This window comes from Impatiens glandulifera, chromosome 9, assembly GCF_907164915.1.
Source record: "Impatiens glandulifera chromosome 9, dImpGla2.1, whole genome shotgun sequence".
Classification (NCBI taxonomy): Eukaryota; Viridiplantae; Streptophyta; class Magnoliopsida; order Ericales; family Balsaminaceae; genus Impatiens; species Impatiens glandulifera.
In genome coordinates this window covers 29,881,703-29,904,308 of record NC_061870.1, presented here as the reverse complement: position 1 = coordinate 29,904,308, position 22,606 = coordinate 29,881,703, and the positions used below count along the sequence as shown (strand labels likewise).

The 22,606-nt window shown below is 29.6% G+C and overlaps 2 protein-coding genes across 2 annotated transcripts; both read right to left on the bottom strand.

Annotated features, from left to right (window-relative positions):
* Positions 1-7,784: 7,784 nt before the first annotated feature.
* Positions 7,785-19,137, bottom strand: LOC124913660 (methyl-CpG-binding domain-containing protein 9-like). Its single transcript, XM_047454072.1, has 10 exons — positions 18,510-19,137; positions 15,812-15,944; positions 14,365-14,515; positions 13,781-14,260; positions 12,164-12,469; positions 11,251-11,586; positions 10,384-10,482; positions 9,452-9,997; positions 8,237-8,974; positions 7,785-8,140 (listed from the first exon to the last, which is right to left on the bottom strand). Exons 3-10 carry the CDS (start codon positions 14,479-14,481, stop codon positions 7,973-7,975), a joined length of 2,790 nt encoding a protein of 929 aa, XP_047310028.1. The 5' UTR covers positions 14,482-14,515; positions 15,812-15,944; positions 18,510-19,137; the 3' UTR covers positions 7,785-7,972.
* Positions 19,138-19,515: 378 nt separating this feature from the next.
* On the bottom strand, positions 19,516-21,586 carry LOC124916657 (formate dehydrogenase, mitochondrial). Its single transcript, XM_047457406.1, has 6 exons — positions 21,428-21,586; positions 20,910-21,081; positions 20,281-20,821; positions 20,077-20,201; positions 19,883-19,995; positions 19,516-19,809 (listed from the first exon to the last, which is right to left on the bottom strand). The coding sequence occupies exons 1-6, from the start codon at positions 21,524-21,526 to the stop codon at positions 19,696-19,698; spliced, it is 1,164 nt and encodes a 387-aa protein (XP_047313362.1). The 5' UTR covers positions 21,527-21,586; the 3' UTR covers positions 19,516-19,695.
* Positions 21,587-22,606: the final 1,020 nt, after the last annotated feature.

The following is a 22,606-nucleotide window of genomic DNA, read 5'->3' as shown; positions in this document are numbered from 1 at the left end:
CGGGAAAGTAATTTGACATTCAAAGCGGTCTTTGCCTTTACAAATTTGACTCTTTCTTTCTTGTGGCGTGTGTCTTCTCTTCGGTTTAAGATCAGGACGTGTGTTTCTATCTCACCCATCCATTCTTCAAACACTTTTATTTGACTCATAAGAAACGTGTTACTTTTCAACTATTTTTTTTTAATTTTAATCTTAGGCTAGTAAAACACATGTCAATGCTTATGTAAATGTTGTTGGTCTAGGTTTGTCCGCCCCCAATTTCAATCTATTTGACCCTTTTGAGAAAACAAAAGAAAATAGTCAACGGAGATTCAAATCGGGAATCATCGGTTTTGGTTTTAGTCAACACTAATGTTGAAGTAGAAGGACTTTAAGAGGAATGATATACTCAAATATGATTATATATGAACGAATATTTTCGAGTCTAATGTAATCAATTTGTACATAATTTTTTTTTTACCGTTGTGTTTAAATGATTTTTTTATTAAATTAATCATTTTAAAAATATATATATATTTAAAAGGGTTAGAATATGTCTGGTGGTAACTTAATGTATTGTTTTATTTTAATAGTTTTTAAGATAAAATTTATTTCGATAATTCAAGTCATAAGAGTTTGGGTGTGTCTAAGAGATTAAAGATTATGGAATAATTTTTAATTAAAATGTTTTAAGTTAAGTTATAGGTTTTCTTAACCTTTTATATTAGAAACTAAAATAAAAGAGATAAAAATGAATAAATAAATAATTTTTTTCACTAATAAACTATCGAATTTCAGTCGATTAAGAATTTTGATCATCAATTCTTTAAAATTCGATAGTAAAATCTTATTTTGTTGAAATTATGTAGTTAAATTAGTGATATTGATAATTTATTTATTTATAAATATCATGTAAATAATAAATTAATGAAATTTGAAACTCTTAAGATAAAATCTCGTTTTATATAATTTTAACGAGTCACAAATTGTGAAGTTTAAAAGAAGATGTCCGAAATCTCAATTGACCCACCAATAAAAATAAAAAAAATAATTTACCATTCCACCTATTATAATTTAACTAATATAATTTTGATAATTAAATATGGTTTACAATAATTTAAATTTTGTAATTTTAGAATATTTAATTTTTATTCCAAACATAATTAATATAAAAAGTAGAAAGAAAACAATTTTAATGTTGTAGAAAGAAAACAATTAATAATAATAGTTGGGTTTCACTTAATTTTTTTTCAATTAATAATAATAGTTGGGTTTCACTTAATTTTGTTTGTATTTTGATGATAAAGATAAATGAAAAAATAAAAATGTTTAATTGAAAATAATTAAGTCAAGACAATTGAATTTGTTTTACATATTTACCCCTTAAAACCTAAATAAAAAAACTCTAATATAATATTGAAATTATTAAACATATTGTTAATATTTTGTTTTTTCAAATATATAAATTTTAGTGATAAAAATATTTAAGATATTTAGAAAGAAAAAATGTTTGACTCTTTATGTGGAAAAAAATGAGAAAATAAGATTATAGAAAATTAATTAATAAATAATATAAAATAATATTTACAAAATTAAAATAAATAATTGATAATTCTAAATATTGAATTTTAAAATATAAAAATTCAACTGTGTTTATAAATAGTTTAAAACAAATTAATTTAATTATTTAAAATATAATATTATAATTGAATAAATCAATCAAACAATATTAAAATATTTTTAATAAATATTTTAAAAAGTAACTAAAAATTTTTTAGTCAAAACTTACCAAATAAATGTAAAAAAAGTCTTGCTAACTAACAACTATGACTGAAATAATAATAAATATATACCATTCATAAAATCATAAAAAATATGGTTAAAAATGGTGTCATTATATGAAATATGAAAGACCATTTTCAATAATTCGGTTAATTTTGTCTAATTAAAAATATATGAGTAAAATGGTGTCAATATAAAATATGGAAGACCATTTTCATTTTTAATAACTAGTTAATTTTGTCTCATTTTCAATAACTCGTTAATTTTGTCTCATTTTCAGTTAATAAATATGATCAATAACACAATAACAGCTTCAATAGATTTGTGTAGTTTTTTTGGTATTTCACTGGTTACTAAGATAGACATAACGTTAACTCACTGACTAACAGTTTTTTCATATAAAAAATTTGAGACAAAATTTCTTCCTATTACTAAAAAAAAATTCAAGACATAAAATCTTTATATTAAAAAAATTGAGAAAAAAATATAATCCAATTCACTAACTCAGCAGCAGAAACAAGACTCAACTCCTATATTTAATATTAAAAATATATTACTGGATTAAGAAAAAGTAACTTTTCAATCTAATTATTAGTCTTGTTTTAAATTTTAATGTTTACATTTTTCCTATTAATATTATTATAACATTTGTAATATAAATATACTTTAAATCTTTAAAAATTAAATATGTTTGTAATTGATTAAACTTTATAATTTCAGAATATGTGATATAAGTTAATAAAAAGCTAAAATTTAATTATTATAATATTTTAGAAAAATAATAATTTGAAAGTAGGTATTAATGGTTAATTTTATTAATTTTATTTTATTTAAAAAGAAAATAAATAGTTAAATACAAGCACAACTTGACACGAAACATAAATAAATAAATAAATAAATAAATAAATAAATAAAAACAATAACCTACCAAAAATATCAAACATAAATCTTAGTCTTATATAAGGGTTCCAACTATCTAATAAACAAACCAAAAATATTACAAAAATAAAGTATCACAACATAATTAACTACACAGCCATGGTAATAAATAATAATAGGCTTTTTTATTCTCTATTATCCATGCTCTGCTCAAATTTCAATAAATTAATTTTTTTAAAGTTTTTTTTAGATATATTGAATTCGCATCTCACTAATTCATTTTAATAATTTTACTTTGAAAACAGGTAAATTATGGCCAAATATATCTTCAAAAAAGAAAGGAGTAACAAATTAAAAATACAAATAATTATTCTTAATATATTAAAAATATATTATTAAGTATGAAAATTATATATTAAAAGTTATTTTTTTATAAAGATTTCATATCTTTATGAGCTTTCTCTTCCTTCTTATTGTTACTAGCTCTAGCTCAACAAAAAGTAGTGTTGAAATATATTTATCAAATTTATATCATACCAGTCTTTTTTTTTCAGTTTAATAGGTGCTTTAACATTTATACAAATTATATTTATCTTGTTAATTTTTTATTATTATTACAATAATAAATTTTTAATAATTGAATATGATTTGTAAATATTTGATTTAGTTTTTTTTTAAAATTAATTTGAAAGTAACAGTTGATACTGAACCACAAATTCTTTTCATTTTTATTTTATACAAATAAATTAACACAGCATAAGGTACTATAAGTACAGTGCATAAACTATTTTTTTTAAAATAAAAATAATACAGAGACACGACGACACGGTTAATAATTTCACGGTTTACCTTAGTTACGATGCTAATAAAGATGATAAAAGTACACTAATTATTTACAACACGATATTTTATTATGTCTTTCAATAATATTACTTCTTAAAATCTCTAAATATAAAAAAATGTAAAAAATAGTCTTTCAAATATTTTTTTTAATTACAAGTTTCAGTTTCAGTTATTCTACATTGGTAAAACAAATTTTGTTGCTAACAAACAACTTAAAAAAGAGGTCACCTCTGTATCAAGGGTTTGGTTCTGCTTTGGGCTGCCTCAAATATATTACATTTGTAAAAAAAAAGTTTTTTACATTACAACAACTTTAACTTAAATGTGGATAAATAAAAATGAACAGTGAACTTGCTTTATAAGTTGATTTTTTGAGCTTAAAAACTTTATAAGCTACATATGTTTGATGGGCTAGTTAGGCCTTCCTTCCTTGGTACATATGTAATTGTTTCTTATTTCATATGACAATTATTTTCATTTACTTTTAAGATAGTACAAATTGTTTTTTTCTCTAATGGATAAACCATAAGATTGCTAGTTAAAATAGGTCCGTATTAGGGATGGCAATGGGGCGGTTCGGGGCGGGGAATGCATTTACCGTTCCCGCACCGTTTTAATTTCGGGGAATTTTTTAATACCATCCCCGCCCCGTTCGGTTTTTTTCGGTTTCGGGGAATCCCACGGGGCACCGTTAATAATTATTTTTATTTAAAATAAAAATTATACAATAAAATTATATAAACAAGTTTTTTAATATAATATATATTATAATATATTAAAATTTATATTTTATATTATTATAAAGAAATAACATTACTACTCTTATAAAATATAGTGAATAAATAAATATATTGATAATTTAATATATTTAATTATGTTCGGGGCAGATTCGGGATAGATTCGGGGTGAAATCGGGGCGGGGCGGGGCGGGGGACACAAATACCATCCCCGTCCCATTCCCATTCGGTTTCGGGGAAAAACCATCCCAAACGAGGCAATTCGGTTCGGTTTTCGCGGGGCGGTTTCAAATTGCCATCCCTAGTCCGTATACTGAGTTTAAGCCTATTCATTTTTCAGCTGTCTTATGTTATAGGTGTTCTCTCTTAATATTTATTTATATTAAATATTAAAATATTTCTCAAGAACTTCAATCTTAGCTAGTAAAACATATGTTAGTGCTTAGGATATAAAAATCATACTTATCTCCATAAAATTAAAGTACACTAATTAAGTGTTACAAAGTTCTCCATAATTTCAATCTATTTGACCAAAATTCATACAGGGTCTCATCTTTAAATTTAAAGATAAGTTAAAGTAGAAGTAAGAGTAAAAGTGGAAGTACTGGATTGGTGAGAAATAAGTGTATGAATTTTGTAGGTACAATGGTATACTCAAATATGATTATGTATTGTGATAATTTGTGTACTATTTTATTTTAATATTTATTAAAAAAAAATTTATTCGGATAGTTCAAGTGATAAAAGTATATGTCTAAAATATTATAGATCACGGTTCTATTATCCCTTAGAATGTTTTGAGTTGAAGGAGATCATCGTAAACTTTTACATTAAAAATTAAAATAAATAAGATAAAAAATAGTTAAGTATAGATATTGTATCTTCTAAATATTGTGATATTTGTTAACTTAGATATGGCCCTATATATATATATATATAAAATAACAATTATAATTTAAGTCATAAGATTTTGATAATTAAATATGATTTATAATAATTTAAATTTTGTTATTTTAGAATATTTGATTTTTATTCAAAACATAGTTAATATAAAAAGTATAAAATAATTTTAATGTTTTAGAAAAGAAAAATAAATTAATAATAGTAGTTGGGTATCACTAACTATTTTATTTGTATTCTGAAGACAAAGCTAAATGAAAAAGATAAAAATGTTTGATTTGAAAATAATTAAGTAAATACAATTGAATTTGTTTCATATTTATCCATTAAAATAATTAAGTAAATACAATTGAATTTATTTTATATATATATATAACAATGAAAAATATTCTTCATATAATAAAATTTGAGACTAAAAATTTAATTCTATGTTAAACTAAACAAAAACTAAAACATTAACTCAAATATATTTAATAAAAAAATTGAACAAAACAAAAACATTAAGTCAAATATGGTTAATAAAAAGAAAAACAAGACATCATTATCTAATATTAAAAAAACATAATAAGATTAAGAAAGTAAAAAAATAAATAAATTAAAGATTGATAAAAAGTTTTAATTATTAGTCTGATTTTGACTTTAATGCTTATATTTTACCTATTAATAATAATTTAACATTTGTAATATAAACCTATATACTTTAAATATTTAATAATTAAAAATGTTTGTAATTTTAAAATATGTTATATAAGTTAAAAATTAAATTATTATAATATTTTAGAAAAATATAATTTGAAAGAGGTAAAAATGGTTAAATTTTTTGTTTTTATTTTAATTAAAAATAAATAAACTGATTAAGCACTTACACAATTTGGCACTAAACAAAAGATTCTAACAAAAACAACAAATATATATGTCAATTTTTTTTTATAAGATTTCCAACTATTTGAAAACAAAATATCACATTATAATGAACGTAATTAACCGAACTAACAAAATCACGAGTAATAATACTCTTGATAACGAAGCTGGATGAAGCTATATCCCTTTCACGTGTCTTTTACTTTTTTTTTTCTATAGTCCACACTCTACTCAAATTTTGTTGAATTTATTTTTATAAAATTTTCAAATATATTGGATCAACCCTCACAAGTCAATCTGATAAATTCCTTAATTCATTCTTTTAATCTAAGTTGTTCTTTATCTCTAAATTTGAGTGTACTATGACAACTAATAACATAACAATGAGTAATAATTTTACATAGAAAATAAAGAATTAAATTAGGGATAAATATAAAAAAAAAAAATAAGTAACAAATTAAAAATTAAAATAATTCATTCTTAGTATAATATTAATATATATATATATATATATATATATATATATATATATATAATTGAGTATGAAAATTTATATACTAAAAAGTTAATTTTTTTTAAATTATATATCTTTATTATAAAAAATATTGTTTAAGTTTTCTCTCTTTTCTTATTGTTAATAACTCAACAAAAATCATTATTACAATATATTTATCAATTTTATTTTATCCTTATTTTTTTTATGTGCAGTTGTGAGTTTAATAGGTGTTTCAACATTTATATCTAATATATCTATTTTCCTACTTTTATTTATTTATTATTTGTACAATTTTAAATTTAATAAATTTAAATAATTGAATATTATTTGTAAATATTTGGTTTTAATTTTTTTAACATAATGGTTTGAAAGTAAAAGTTGGATAATGGGTAATGAACTACTTTTTTTTTTTTTTAAAAGTAAAATATAAAATAAACTAATACAATCACAAGATAAGTTATTGTAAGTGCCGCGCTTAAACTCATTTTTTTCAAAAGAAACACGAATATTATTTATTATTAGCTAGTTTGACAATTTTAATCATAATTACGAGGCTCATAAAAATGAAACATTAATTTTTAAAGCATAATAATTTATCACGTCTTTCAATAATATAATTAAATGTAATTATTAATCTCATATAATTTTTTTTAATTATAAATTTCAATTATTCTTATATAATTAGGTGAAATACATTTAATTGTTAACAAATAATCTAACAAGGAATTCGCCTTCACCTTCATATCAAGGGCCCGGTCTAGACTACCCTCAGATATATTAAATTTAAAAATAAAAACTAAAAAGTTTTTCACATTAGCATGAAAACTGAATTTGCTTTATAATTTAGGCTTAAAAACATTATGAGTTGTTTAGGCTCGATGGCTGAGCCGGCTTGTTGGGTTATCATTTAGTTATTTTTTATTTAATGTTTATCAATTTTTTTTTTAAATGTTTCCCTTTAATACATTGGGTTTAAGCCCAATAAATATTTTTATTATTTTTTTTTTTTTTTTTGTCCATCTCAACAATCGTATTTTTCCCTCTCTTACTGATAAAACACCTATAAAAATGGACTCAATTAATTTAATCTTTTCATTTATTCTTAAATAGGCCAATAAAATTTAATTTAGTTACTCTTTAAACTATTAAAATTTCGACTATTATTTTATAAAAAATTAACTAGTTTGATTTTAAGTAAATTTTTAAATAGATAAAATCATACTATTTTAAATTTACGATAATTTTTTTTTACGAGTTTATAAATAACTACGTTACCATCTTGTTATTTAAAAAAGAGCAGTAATATTGTAGATACTTGAATTGAGAACTACTATGCCAACTAAGATAGGTCATGTTCAAATAAAGTCAATCCAATTCAAAACCAATAACAATCCAAAATATAGTATAACTTTCAATCACTACCCAATAACATGATAACAGTAAGTTTGAAAGAGATTTCAAATCTCTAGTATCCCTTAGCTTCCTTCCCTTCTTACTATTTGGTCTCATACTCGATGGCTGCGTCTAGGGAATATATCCGTAGGGCAAGAGCAGACATGGTAGGCGTTTTAACTGCTGCCCATAACGATGACCAGTAGCACCACCAATTCTTCAAGTACTCAATCTTTATCATATCTTCCAATGATATTACTGCTTGGATTGTCTGATGACATAAAAAAAATAGAGTTATGTAAAACATAATAATATTACTTCTTAGTTAAATATTAAAAGCACGTGCAAAAATAAGGAAAAGTCGAACCTCAAGTATAGTAGCAGCAGATTCAACAAACGCGCGCCATACATATCTTCTCTCCATCAAAGACTTTGATTGGATCAGAGCACCCTCGGGGAGTGCAGCCTCTATATCCAATAACTTCATCTTCAATTGCCTTAGAAAAATATCATTTTTTCCAAATAATGGCTTCAATTCAATATCTAATTGCTCCTTATGCTCCTCACATGTAACTGAGGAACTCGTCTCCTTACCCTTCTCCACTTTTTCATTGCCACTTTCAGTTGTTTTTAAACCATAAGGTGGAGCACATTTGGCAGCTAGTAAGGAAGTCGCCTTCATACCCGAGAAGTTATTTCTTCTTTCATACAACACATATTTTCCTTGATTTTCATTATTCTTAGGATCGTGCAAGTCTGATTTTTTCCATTTGAGAATTGATTCTTTCAGCAGCCTTTCTCTTTCATCTTGCACGTTAAGCCATCCCAACAATTCTTCTATTTCGTCTTCCGACTGATAGGACACCCATGGAAATGACAAGGAACTCTTATAGTTTAAATTTTCTTCTTTTGAGCTTGTTGCCATTTGGAATCCCTCGGGAATCTGTTCAACAGTCAAGAATGGCTCAGACAATATCCAATACAACCTTCCAGAAGAATCAACGCCTGAACATTCTCTACGCAGATCAATAGACTTTTCAAGGTGTTTACGTATGGCAGATGAATTCAATACTTCATCACAAAGAAACTTGAGCAGAAACACTCTCTGCATTGAACCACCAAAGAAAAAAATATATGGAATTATTTCATGAGTCGTTATTATACAAAAGTGAGATTTATGCACATGTTCCGCACTAGAGATATAATTAAAGTAGACTTATCGCAAAAAATAAAGATATAGAATAAGGAGTTTATTTTTTTATTAACTTAATGAATTATGGTTAATTATTTTACAAGTACAATATAAATAAATTTACTAACTGTGTAACTAATTAGTTGGGTGAACAATTAATCACCAACCAAAGTTTTAGATATTTCTAAATCAAGTGTGGCGTGGCCCGTGGGGACATTATTATTTGGGTTAATTAAGTAAATAAATAAATTATCTATTATACAAGTCAATTTTCTTAATAAAATATCTCTTTAGTTTTCTAGCATGATTATCCCTTACCAAATATCCACATTTATCACATTCAAGCACTATTCATTCACAAAAGTATTAATAATATGATAAAGAAATTACCTCATCTAAGCCCCATTCACAGTATTCCTTTTGTGTCATTGCAGCTAAAGGCTCGAGTCCCTTAATGACATCATTATCGCATAAATCCTCAAGGTTGGCAGGAAGCAGTGCATCATCATTATCGCATAAATCCTCAAGGTTGGCAGGAAGCAGTGCATCATCATTATCGCATAAATGCCCAAGGTTAGCAGGAAGCAGTGCATCATCATTATCGCATAAATCCTCAAGGTTGGCTGGAAGCAGTGCATCATCAGTTGTTTCTGGACCTTCTTTGCTAGTCTTCACACAGCGATGGCAGAACCAGTCTCCTCGTGGGACTCCTTTTAGAGGCGGTTCCAGACAATAAGTGTGATATCCTGCTTCACATCTATCACACAGTAGAACAGACTTATTGTCCTTATCAATACCACATACTTTGCACGAGTTCTGTTTCCAGGGGGATTTTGGAAGTTCCCTTGTTGATGTAAGGATATCATCCATTTCCTTCTTCAATCTTGTGTAATCCGAATCAACATATTCACCATATTTTTGGAATAGACTCTTGACCTACATTACAAAGAAAACTGTCAATGAGACACGAACAAACAAAAATCGTAGCAAAAGAGCAACAACAGTTTAGTGACAAGGATTACTTGATCTCAATAATTATAGTCCACCAAAAAATATATTCCTCTAAGGACTAAGATTTACTATTTTAATACTCAGTTCCCCTCTTCATTTAATTTTCTCTTGCTTTATTTTATGAAGATAAATTCCTCTTAGCATCCATTGCTATCTTATTCAAATGTCAATTTAGAAGTAAATGAATATTGGATACACTAGGCATTCAACTAAATTCTGCACAAAATATTGTGATTTGGGGAAAAAATTATAAGTTATCTTCCTCCTTTTAAGGGGTTGAGCCTGAAAGATGGGTTTAAAAGAATACCTACCTCATTTTCATAATAACCTTCGAACTTTTCAGATAATTTATCGGCCAACTTGACCAGTTCAGGCTTATTGGCGTACAAAAGGCGCAAGTTGGCCCATACCTGCAAGTGAGTAACTTTACAGTTAGACAGTAATCCACAACATAGTTTAGACTGAACATGGCAGGAAACATAGAGGGTCATAAAGAGATGAAAACTTGCAGAGTTTTCTTCTTTGAAGTGACAAATAAAAGAAAAATATATATATTTGATTCACAATGTGCTCTCATTTTTGTATTTATCACAAATAGGAAGTTTCGGAAATTCCACAAATTCAAGGCCCTGGACATCTACAATTAGGAGGAATATATTAATCACAATAAAAGCAAAATTTCACCCTAACTACAAATTGTAGTAAAAAAGGTAGCCATGTGGGAATATGATAAAGCAATAAAATAAATTCTGATACAGTTGGCTGCAATATTAACCATACAATGCAGGCATGTCAAACTAAATACCATGATAGAATTGCATTAGCTCACAACAGTCCGAAATAGATTTTGCATATGCATGCCTGATCTGCAACTTCTTTTAATCAAATATTATATCCAGGATTCTGGATAGGTAGAAGCTTTATTGACTTTGGTCATTAGTCTGCTGCTTATTTGATTGCATCAGAAGAGCAAAGCACATATAAAGGACAAAACAAAAAAGATTGAAAAATCTATGGACTGCATATTTGTTCACAGGTGGAAATGTAAGATCTTCTCAAAAGAGATGAACCAATATTAATAAACAAACTGGATAAGATTTATGGAACCCAAAACAAGTATGTAGAAATCTAGACAAAATAAATTTACACAAGAAAGCAAAACTTGATGGAAACCACACCTGGCGAACGTCATCAAGAAAAGCGTCATAAGATGTGCCATAGGCCCCAGCTTCCAATCGCACATCAATAGTCCTGAAATCTAGAGGATGTGACACCTTAACTGAAGATTCAAGGATTCCTTCTTCAGCATTTTCAACAAACATAAGAAGCTGTCCACTGAGAATGTTGCAGAAAACCTTATTTTTGTCGTCAGCAAGGGAACGACGTAGTGCAAAGTGACAACGCCTCATAATAACTTTAGATTGTAACAGGGAATTCCTATTGTTTCTCCCCTTGTTGGGTTGTTGATTCAAATCTTTGCTGCACAACTTATCAAGAACCAAAATCACAAGATTCTGTGACATAAAAGGTAGGTTTCTTAGCATGGAATATATGAAATCAAGAAATAGAGAAGAATAAGAGGCAGTTTCCTAAAAGTGCTAAAGCGTACGACGATAAAAAGTAACTCTCTCTTTTTTTCACTGTAGTATAATCAATTCAGATTCACCATTGACCATTCATCATAACCTGGTACTTTACTGTCACTGGCCATTCCTTAGATTATCAATTAAAAAGAAAAGAGAAATACATAACATGATATATTGAGTCCAGGCATCAGATTATATCTCAGCATTTGCAAGGTGGCCTAAAAGTACAACATTTGGTATGCTTCCTAGAGAAAAGCCTGTACGTCTTAGGACCCCAAATACATCAACATTATAACAGTAAACTAAATCAATAAATGTCTGATACCAGAAACGAATATCAATCAATTTATCTTGTTATTGAAACTTAAATTCATTTCTTTTTTCAACGAGATATATATATATATATATATATATATATACCATTTCATAAATGAGATAATAAGTAATGTCTTAAGAATTCAAATCATATTTCCACAATCTACTAACTAGGTTCAGAAAATATCACCTTTGTGGGCGCAGATGAGTTGCCTTTATAAACATCCTTACTAATGGAGTGATCAAGCATTTTTTTGGCCCATAGTGGAGGTCTTTTATCCAAAGCTTTATGAATACAGTCCCTGATTCTGGACCCCACATTGGTGCGCAACTTTCTAACAGGTTCGAGCTCTTGGGACCAGCCTAAATCATCATCATCCATCAGCATACCTTTGTCAGAAGCAATTGTTGTACCAGAGCTTTCGCTATGTACATGTTGAATATAATTTTCCGTGTCAAAAGAACCAAAAACTGTCTTTATAGCCTCCACAAGCACCTGATGAAACAAAAGTCATGTCTTAATGTGTTGACTAAAACATAAATGCTCCATAACAAGAATTAAATTATGCTAACAACCACCAATTTTCTAATGTTATATTTTGGAAGTCTACAATTTTGATCCACCAAAATTAACATAGGTTTCTTTGTTCATAGACGTGAGAACATTTCTTCAGGGATACCCACATGGTATAGAAACATCAACAAGGGATCGCAGTATTTAAAAACACACTGAAATCAAGATGTGCAAGTTAAAAGAAGGTAAACCCACTAGATAGTCACAAGTATGATGACCAGTAAGAAAGAATAAGAACTGGAACTCGTAAATCAAGATCTAATATAAATGAGATTTTGGAAGAAAACAGCAAAGCCATAAAAATCTGTTTTTCATTACTAATTAAACATGTTGCATCTAATTCATAGTCTTTATAATTAATTATTTCCGGATGACACTTTTAATAAGTGAAATATAGAACTTGTAATTTATGTCCATCGGAAAATTACATTTTCACCAACCAAGCAAAGGAGGTATCATGTTCCTATCTTCAATTACTTTGCTAAGAAGATTTCTTGTGTCTCTACATTGACCGATACTGAATGAGCATATCTGCAACATCTGTATACCATGAGTCTTAAATTAATCTTGCAAATCATATTGACCTGAGAAAAAACACTCAAGGCACGCCAACCTACCCACCCCTCTCATATTAAAAATTGTTTTTTGAAAGGGTGAAACACGTCAAGTAGGGGTTTAACATTCGACATCGGCTTAGAAAACAAACACTCCAACCAATGAGCTACACTACATTGGCTCATATTAAACAAATTAGTTAACACAATCAGCAACATTCATTAGAGCAAGGTCAAATACTGATTATTAGATATTATAACTAGGTCAGCACACAAGAAATAATCATATATGAATCAAACGCATCAGATTTTCTCCCATGGACTTAGGAGGAAGTGCAACACTCTATAACATCATAAAGCATGAGACCTAACTAAACTACACAAGCTACCTTAGAACAACAAAGGACAAACTAATTCCCTTGAATAAAACCATAGCTCTTAGGCAAGACAAACTTCTAAGAAACTAATACACGATTGGGATGCTCTTCATACTACACTAGCTTTCAGTTATCCCTAGCAGCACAAACTCATTAAGGATCATTTTAATGAGTCCTAAATCATTGTTCACATCTATATTTGGAAGTACATTAAACAAAGTTATTTTATCAGCAAATAGCATCAATACTTAAATAAACAAGTGGAGCAATATCAGGGGTGAAGAAAATGGACCAAGTCTTACTTTTACATCTTCTTCAATTCCCTCAACTCCAGTGATGGAGCCACAAAGCACTCTTCCATCGCCTTGCAAACAACGAAAAACTTTGGACTTGTCCGATTCCTTGATCTCAACAGGGGCAAGGCTCCTCTTAATGGACATGAGTCCCAAGACATATCTGCGTGCCATTTCTGGCCAAGTTAACTCGTTAACAAGGACATGCAGTTGACATCCCTTTGCAGAAATAAGGTGTCCTGTGCCTTTCTTTCTCCTGGGTAGTTGCATCTCATGCATTAATAATTTCAGGAGTTTGATATGAATATCAGACAGAAGTGTGTCATTTGACATCACCAATCCTTGTGCTGATACTTTGTTATTAACTTCTTGGGTCACATTTAGATCAACCCCGGAACAGGTAAGTTCCTCTTCAAGTTCTTTAAATGAAAATGATGGAGTCTCCTGAAAACCTAATATATCATAGAAACGCTGCACAAACTCATATACCTATATAATGAGGAAAAAATAGATGCATTAAACCCAGGAGTAAATATTTTAGTCATGTATATATTTTCTATCATATGGAAGATTTTCAAGGAAAATGTTCAAACCTCGATAACATCACCAATGATATGAGCAGGAAGCTTTGAACCGATGGACTTCCCAGGAGGAGGGCAATGATTTCTCATAACCCTTTCACACCCAGCAATGTTGAAGCTATCATCCATTGTCTACTCAACCCTCTTTGCAGCCAACACTATTCTGAAAAGAAAAGAGAAAACAATATTTATCACCTTAGAAGTACTACAAAAAAAAATAAAACATTCATACACAGCATTGAGCATACATAGAATCCAACAATCAGAGGAGCCATACAACGGTGCAATTTGCATAAATTATGTTCCTAAGCTTAACACTAATGTGTTGGCTCCATCTTCTGTGTCTTCTCTTATGTTTTCAACATAACCCGTGGAATCTAAGCCATTATTCAGTCCATCCAATGTTTTGTTTTCTCCAGGACCAACATCATCTATTCAAAAGAGAACAAATACTTTTTCCTACTAATGCTGGGAATGAAAACAACTACTGGTTTTATGACCACGTTACTGCAAATTGAAGTACATAGAGAATGAAAGAACAATTATCTAAGTTGTTTTCATTTCTAGTTATCTGTAACCACCAGACTTTCTTGAGACATCAATAAGACATAACAAACAGCAAGGCTGCCACTCAATCAGCCAGCATATAGTAGACATAAGAAAAGTTCTACACTTCTATGTAATCACATTGGGATGGTAGGCTAAAGATCAGCTGACTTTTGTATGATTGACCTTGAATCAACTATTAAATTAAACATGAATCATTAAGGAATGACCAAACAGGAGTGATGAGTAAGGATAAAAATAAAGGAACTTAGAGATGAAGAATATAGCCGGTATAGAGTCCAAACACCTAAAAGATGGCTATGAGCCTAATTAACATGCATAATAGAGATTTTCATGTTGGTGGTTTTGAACTTAAATTTTAAGTTGCATTCGAGATCAGGCACTCTAAATACAAATACCATACAAAAACAATAAATAATGTATGGCATTAGATACTTAGAAAGCCAATATCAAACAGGTATGCTTAAATAAATCCGTAGCCAAATCAAAAACTGCATTCCCTTAGTTATGGGCTTTTTATAAATTATCAATTTAAATATATCTTGTAAACAACTCTGCTGATAAGGAAATGTACGTGTTCAAAGTTCATTCAGGAAAATAAGGATTGTGATCCATTATAATTTCAGTTTATAATGTTCAATTGTTATGAAACAGTTTTCCTTAAGTAAATTTCTGTCCAAAATAAACTAAAGACAAAGTGGACATTTTGGATCCTAAAACTTACATGCTTGAATTGAAAAAATAAAAGACAACGCAATTTCAATGGCGGCAATCTGATGGCTTCAGGCCAAATCAAGAGCTTCTCATTTAGCAAAAATAAAGACAGACATGCACAAGATCCACATTGATTATAGAAAAACACAAACATATGCACGCAAGAAACCTATCAAACCTCTTGAAATATGCCCTTGTCACGCTGCCTCTTAAGAAGTCTGATCAAATTAAACTTATGTCAAGCGAATGCCGAAATGTCTATGGAGTTGAGAAGGAAAATAGCAAGGCCTTTCACGCTCCCTCTTTTATACCTACATATGCGGCGGTGAGTTACCAGAGTTTCTTGTAACAATAAGTCATCAATAATTTTTAGGGTTTAAAATGTGTCCACGGCGGCCCATTAAGGGCTGTGCAAATTCATTCATAGCTCACCTATCAAAAAGGTCTAGAAGACTAAATCTGAAACCGGCCCAAGTCTGCAATCAAGTGTAATTTGTTCTACTGAACCGGATTTGGCTAATCTATACATGAACCACTCAATTCTAAAGACGCCGAAACAGCAATGGGTTGGTGAGACATAAATTCTCACCATTTATCTAAATTTAATTGTGCTTAACCAATTATAATGAAGGTGGTTGGGAATCAAGTTGAAATTGCTCATTTTGGTAGAGATTCTACAATTTTAGCATTATCTTTACAGAAAAACTAAGTGACATTGTATGAGAAAGACACTATCATGTAATTCCTTTTTAAGTGCAAAAAAGTTATAGAAACAAGCATTTCTAGAATCCAGCTATTAATATTATCCACTCTCACAACAGAATTTACATATGATTGGTGAAATTGAGGTGATTCACTAATGTTTTCCTTGAATGCACCAAAAAAAGAAATTGGGAGATGTCACCTTCTTTGAAAAATCAACCTCAAACATGTCACCTTCTATGAAAATCAACCTCAAACATGTCACCTTCTTTGAAAATCAACCATACTACCCAAAGCATGATATTCAGTGGGAGAACTTGAGTGAATACCAGCCAAAAAGTGAATTCCTACCTCAAACTCAGCTCCACCAACTATTCATGTCTATACAAGATGTTAAACACACTCGGCATAGTCCAATAATTGGAACGTGATCCACATCGTACAGACATTATACAAATACAGATATAAATCATGATTCAAGTTTTCTAATAGTGAATAATATGGAGATAACAATTACATTGAGAAAAGTTCCACCTCTTATGAAAGTTTGCCCTCCACATATGGAACATGCAAAACCTCATTTGATTGAATACATGTGCTAACACTCAATTAGATAAAAATGGAAAAACGACATCAATGATGAAATTAGAGCACTGGATAAAACTGACGATGGTTCATTTGGGATCTACCAAAAGGAAAAGGGGAAATTACACTAGACATTAAACACAGTCAAGGTCAAACACAAAACAGACAGAACAATTAAAATAATTAAGGTACCATTGGTTGCAAAGGGCTTCTCACAATCCCATGGAATTGATTGCCAAGAAACATTTGCCCTAGTCTCTAAACTCAATACAATCAAGAGATTGGCCGTTACACTAACTAAAATATCTTTCTAAATAAAGATTTTTTAGTGTGCTTAACTTAATGTTTCCCAAAGTTTCTTCAAGTTGACCTATGGGTGAGAAAATGGAGTGACTTTTCTTGCACATAATTCTTTGTCATTCATGGTACAAATTATCACAAAATACATTAAATATACAACATTTTAGACCTCTTTCTTCTTGATAATTTTTGTTTAAAGCAACTCTCATCATATGAGCAAAGTTAAAAAAAAATTTAATGTAGGAAGCTAGCATGACCCCCACAGTCATATGAGCAAAGTTAATTGTGATTGCTAATATGTATACATTTCTAATATTTTTTAATCTAACCTTCATTTCTAAATGAGCACAATTATGTTCTACACCACAAACCTTTAGAGGTTATTCGAAATACGCACCAAATCTAGGTTCAGATACAACCATAGTTGTATGATAAACAAAAATACCCAGGAGAAAAAACAGTTTTTGGAAATGATTTGATATATCAAAATATGAAGACCTCTGTGTTGAATTTCTGCAAAATATATTTCCATGTAGGCCGTCAGCTACATAGTGCAGCTTCAATCATGCCAACAACTTCTTCTTTTTGTTGATTAGGATACCCGCCCAATTAATCAAGGAAGGGGAGTGCATCCTTATGGTATTTGTTTTTCATGTATTTAAACATAAATTATTATCCCTGTTATATACTTCCAAGCCACAGGGTTCTTTTTTTTCAATATTAAAGATTTTAGAATCTCGTTAACAAGTACTAAAGATAGCAATCAAAAAATGTTTTGCATCAATATAATGAGAAGAACTTCATAAAATCGACATCAACATCTTACTTTATGCTTTGTTAGGTGGGAAGTAAATCTAAGCACTCAACCAATCAGCTCAATAATTAATCAATGCTAGATCAGTCCTAAGTCTTCTGAATAATGCAAATCCATGTAATTCCTTCACCTCATAAATTTTAGAAGCCAAGCCATTTGAAACCTCATCCTGCTGCTAGATTGGAAAAGACATATAGTCTAGACTAGAGTTATTCAGCTGTTCCTCGATATCTATGGCTATTTAAACTCCAAATATCAACAAATCCAGCATAGCATTTAATCATTTAATGCATTTTCAGTTACTATACTCAAATCTCCTGCCTACTCTGTAGATAGATAATCACATTAATGGCTCTCCAAAAGGAAATAATCTGGAGCAGTGTCCAGCAGAATAGAGATCAAAGTATTGGCGAGTATACCATTGTAAATTTGTTATAAAATTGAAATGTAATACTGAGTAAATTTAAAATCATACCTTGAACTATCAAAATTTTCAATTCTCTCCCATATTCATCCAAACATCGTAGTCTGTTAGGTTTCTTCCATGACAACTTCGATCTCGGCCTCCTCAGACTACAATGAACTCCGGTGATTGTACAGTCACTACACAGCCAATCATCCATGACCGACTCCCCGACAACAAGAATTTCCACGAAGCGAAAGTGCAGACAACCACATGTCGTCCAGCGGAATGTCGGCCGGAGCTCGTGCTGCTGACCACCGGCTGTCGTGGATGGCCAACACAACCGCCGTGGATTCCGGTGAAGAACAGAATATTGTTTCATTGATGTGAATAGAGGAACAGATTTCAGAGTTGTCGTCACTAATCGAATAGGCCAATTCCATTGCTTCGTTCTGGTAACGGTGATAATATCACAGAAGCACGAATAGTTACAATTTCAGCAAATTTAAACAAACAAGCATAGGATGTGTTAGACTGATCTTGATCTTGATCATTTTCCATGCATTGCAATTGGATGCGTATTCCGTAAGTAGGATTTGAAAATCACCGATTATCATGTATTGCAAAAGAAGACGAAAACGAGGGCGAACCGATAAGTTCAGATTCTTCATTGGCGCGAAAAAATAATGGGGCTTAACCTAAAGATGGAGAAACCCTAAAGTAAGAGATAATGATGCTCTATAGAAATATTAAGCTAATTTATTTATTTATTTTTTATTAATTATTTTCGTAAACTAAAACATTAAAATACTTTTATTTTTATTCAATTTAAAATTTAAATACAAAATAATATTTCATTAATTAAATCGATTAAAAACTCAAACAATCTATTTTTTTTTTAATTATTTAAAATTTAATTAAAATAATATTATTATTTAAATAGACTGACTTATTTTAGAAATGGAAATTGTAGGTTCATTGTTCTATTATTTTTGATAAAGTATTTTTTACTAATTATAATAAATCAGTAGTTTTTAAGGCTAGCTAAATTAATATAGATGATGAAGCAAAGGTAATATCCAAAAGCTCTTGAAATTTTTATTTGTGTCCCCACTATAGAAGGAACAACATACCAGGACCCATTAGTTTGCAATTCTCTAAAAGAGCCTTATAAATACAACCCAAAACTAAACAAAAACAAAAGACAGCTAACTCAAAATGGGACAACTTTCATCCATTCTGTTGAGATCGACTTAACTTAACGGTACTGGCTCGCGAGTTCCCCTTCCTTTACGATGTAATTCTCGGGTGTGAATTCTTCTCCCTTGAAGTACCTCTCCAACATTTCCTTTGTCCCCGCCGCATATCGAATCTGTAATTTTATAATTATCATTAATATTATATTTCAATAAATGATGAAATGATAAATAAACAAACTAGTTTACCTGGGCATCAATTGTTGTGCCAGAAATGTGAGGGGTCATAGCCTGGTTAGGCATATACCTCCATGGATGGTCCTTAGGTGCTGGTTGTGGGTACCAAACATCTCCACTATACCCTAATAATATTAATTACAAGAAAATCTCAATTCTTCTTCCTTAAAAAAATAAACTTTGTAAAATAAGTTAAGTTAATTAACCTCCAATTTGTCCACTTGAACAAGCATCAACAACAGCTTGAGTATCCATGATTGCTCCCCTTGCATTGTTAACTATAAGAACACCCTTTTTCATCTTCGAGATCTTCTCTTTATCAAACATCCCTCTGAAACAACAACAATTAAACATCCATTCCTTTCCTAATCTCCTATTCATATATATAATGAAAAATGAATATTACTCACTTTGTTTTTTCAGTTAGGGGAGTGTTGATTACGACGATATCACATTTCTGAAGCATGGAATCAAGGTCTTCTTCGAACTTTGCACCTATTTGACTCTCCAATTCAGGTTCCATTTTCAACCTGTCATGATAAAGAAGATTACAGTTGAAAGGTTTCAACCTTTGAAGTAAAAGCTTCCCAATTCGTCCAGCACCCACTGTTCCAACAGTCTTTCCTTCAAGATCATAAGCTCTGTAAGCAATACCAGCAACATTCCATTCACCATTAATCACCTGAGTATAACCAGGTATAAAGTTCCTAACCAAAATCAGAATCCTCATCAGCTCATCTTCAGCAACCGACACAACATTGCTACCAGTAACCTCAGCAACTGTTAACCCAGCAGCCGCAGCTGCTTTCAAGTCTACATGATCAGAACCAATTCCAGCTGTGAGTACAAGTTTCAGATTTTTCGCCCTTTTTATCCTCTCCGCAGTAACGTATGCAGGATGAAATGGCGTTGTTATCAACACATGCATATCAGAGATATGCTTTTCCAATTCTGAAATCAAATAACTTTTTATCAATAATCTAATTGAAAATGCTCATAAGAACAGAATCAATCATAATAATTGTAAATACATAATTACCAGAGTTGGGTCCTTCTTTATCATCAGTAACAATATACTGATGACCTTGTGATTCCAACCATTTGCTGATTCCCAAAGCATTTTCAGCACATCCTAGGAAATTAGGGTTCTTTACTGCATATTCATTAGCCTTATAAAATACCCCCACTATCTTTTGGCTCCCAGTAGATGCCTATTCACAACAAAACAAAAATATTAATTTTCAGTTGCGCGTAGCACCCACGCAGCTCTATCCAATTGCCACGTGTGGACTAATCCAATTACACTTGGTTCAAACTTATTAATTAACATTTTAAAATTTATAAAAAATAATTTGTGATTTACAACGAGTCAAGGGTTTACCAACTCAGTGCATTTCATATAAATTACGTATAACCGTCACGGCGGCGGAAACGAGTCCGTCGTCTCCGTCGCCGGCGGAAGGATCTAAACAGTCGTATAACGAAACTCTAAACCCTAGAAAACGATAATAAAATGAAAATTTATAAAAAACTAGAGAATCGGAGATAGTTTCTTACTTGATCATGGATGCGTCTGGTTAATAAAGCCGATTGTTTAGAATTTCCCGACGAGGTAAACGCACGGATCGCAGACGCTGATAAACGCTTCATCGCCATCTCTGATCACTAGATTTCTCTCTCTAAATATATATATTCTACACAGGTATTGAATGAACTGAGGTCTGAAATGAATTTATAGGGAAAGGTGTTTAGTCTTCTCTGGTTGCGGGACTACAGTAACGTCCCTGTTCCTTATCTATAGGCCAATGAATTTTATTTAATTTGTAGATGATATCGAGGAAAGCAATTCCCATGCTAATCTCTTTTCTCAGATTAGACATGTTTCCAATGTCATTACATGTCACACGGATAAATCGTTTCTATTTTATTTTATTAAATATTTACATTTTAAAAAGTATTATTTTATCATTATCATAAATGTTATTTGATTTTACTTTTTAAGAGATTTAAGGTAAGAAATTAAATTAATATTTTTTTTATATTTGGTATAAATTATAATGTTGACTGAATTAGGTAAAAAGTAAATTAAAATTTAATATTTTAACAATTTTTTAGATTAGGTTTAAAATAATTTCATTGATAAATGATTTTTTCTTGATATTTTACCAAATTTAAAAAGAAAAGGCTCATTATTTTATAATTAATATTACATATACATATAAAATTTGATATATTTAAGTTATAACTCTCAATTTATTTCTTTTATTAATTTGTTAACTATACAAATTATTTAGCCAAAACAAAAATCTAACTTACTTTAAAATTGATAGTATTTTAAAATATTAAACAGTAGTAAGGAAAGGACTTATTATGTCAACAATTTCTAATAAGTATAAGTTGAGCATATTTCATATCCACTTTTAAACTAAACTTAATTGAAATTTAATATGTCTAATATAGTTATTTAACTATTTTAGGCATTAAAATGTATATTTGTATTTAATAACTAATATTCAAATCATTTCATTTTAGACTTTGTATGAATTTATCCATCTTGCTTAACACATGAAAGACAATTAATTTTAATCGCAGATTTATGTAGGGCTCGGTACACTCCGAAAAAATAAAATAAAATTTTAACGATACAAATGTGAGTTGTGACATACCCCTTAATTTCTTTAAAAAAAATTAATACATTACATTTTTTTTATCTATTTTTTTTAAAAAAATATTTAT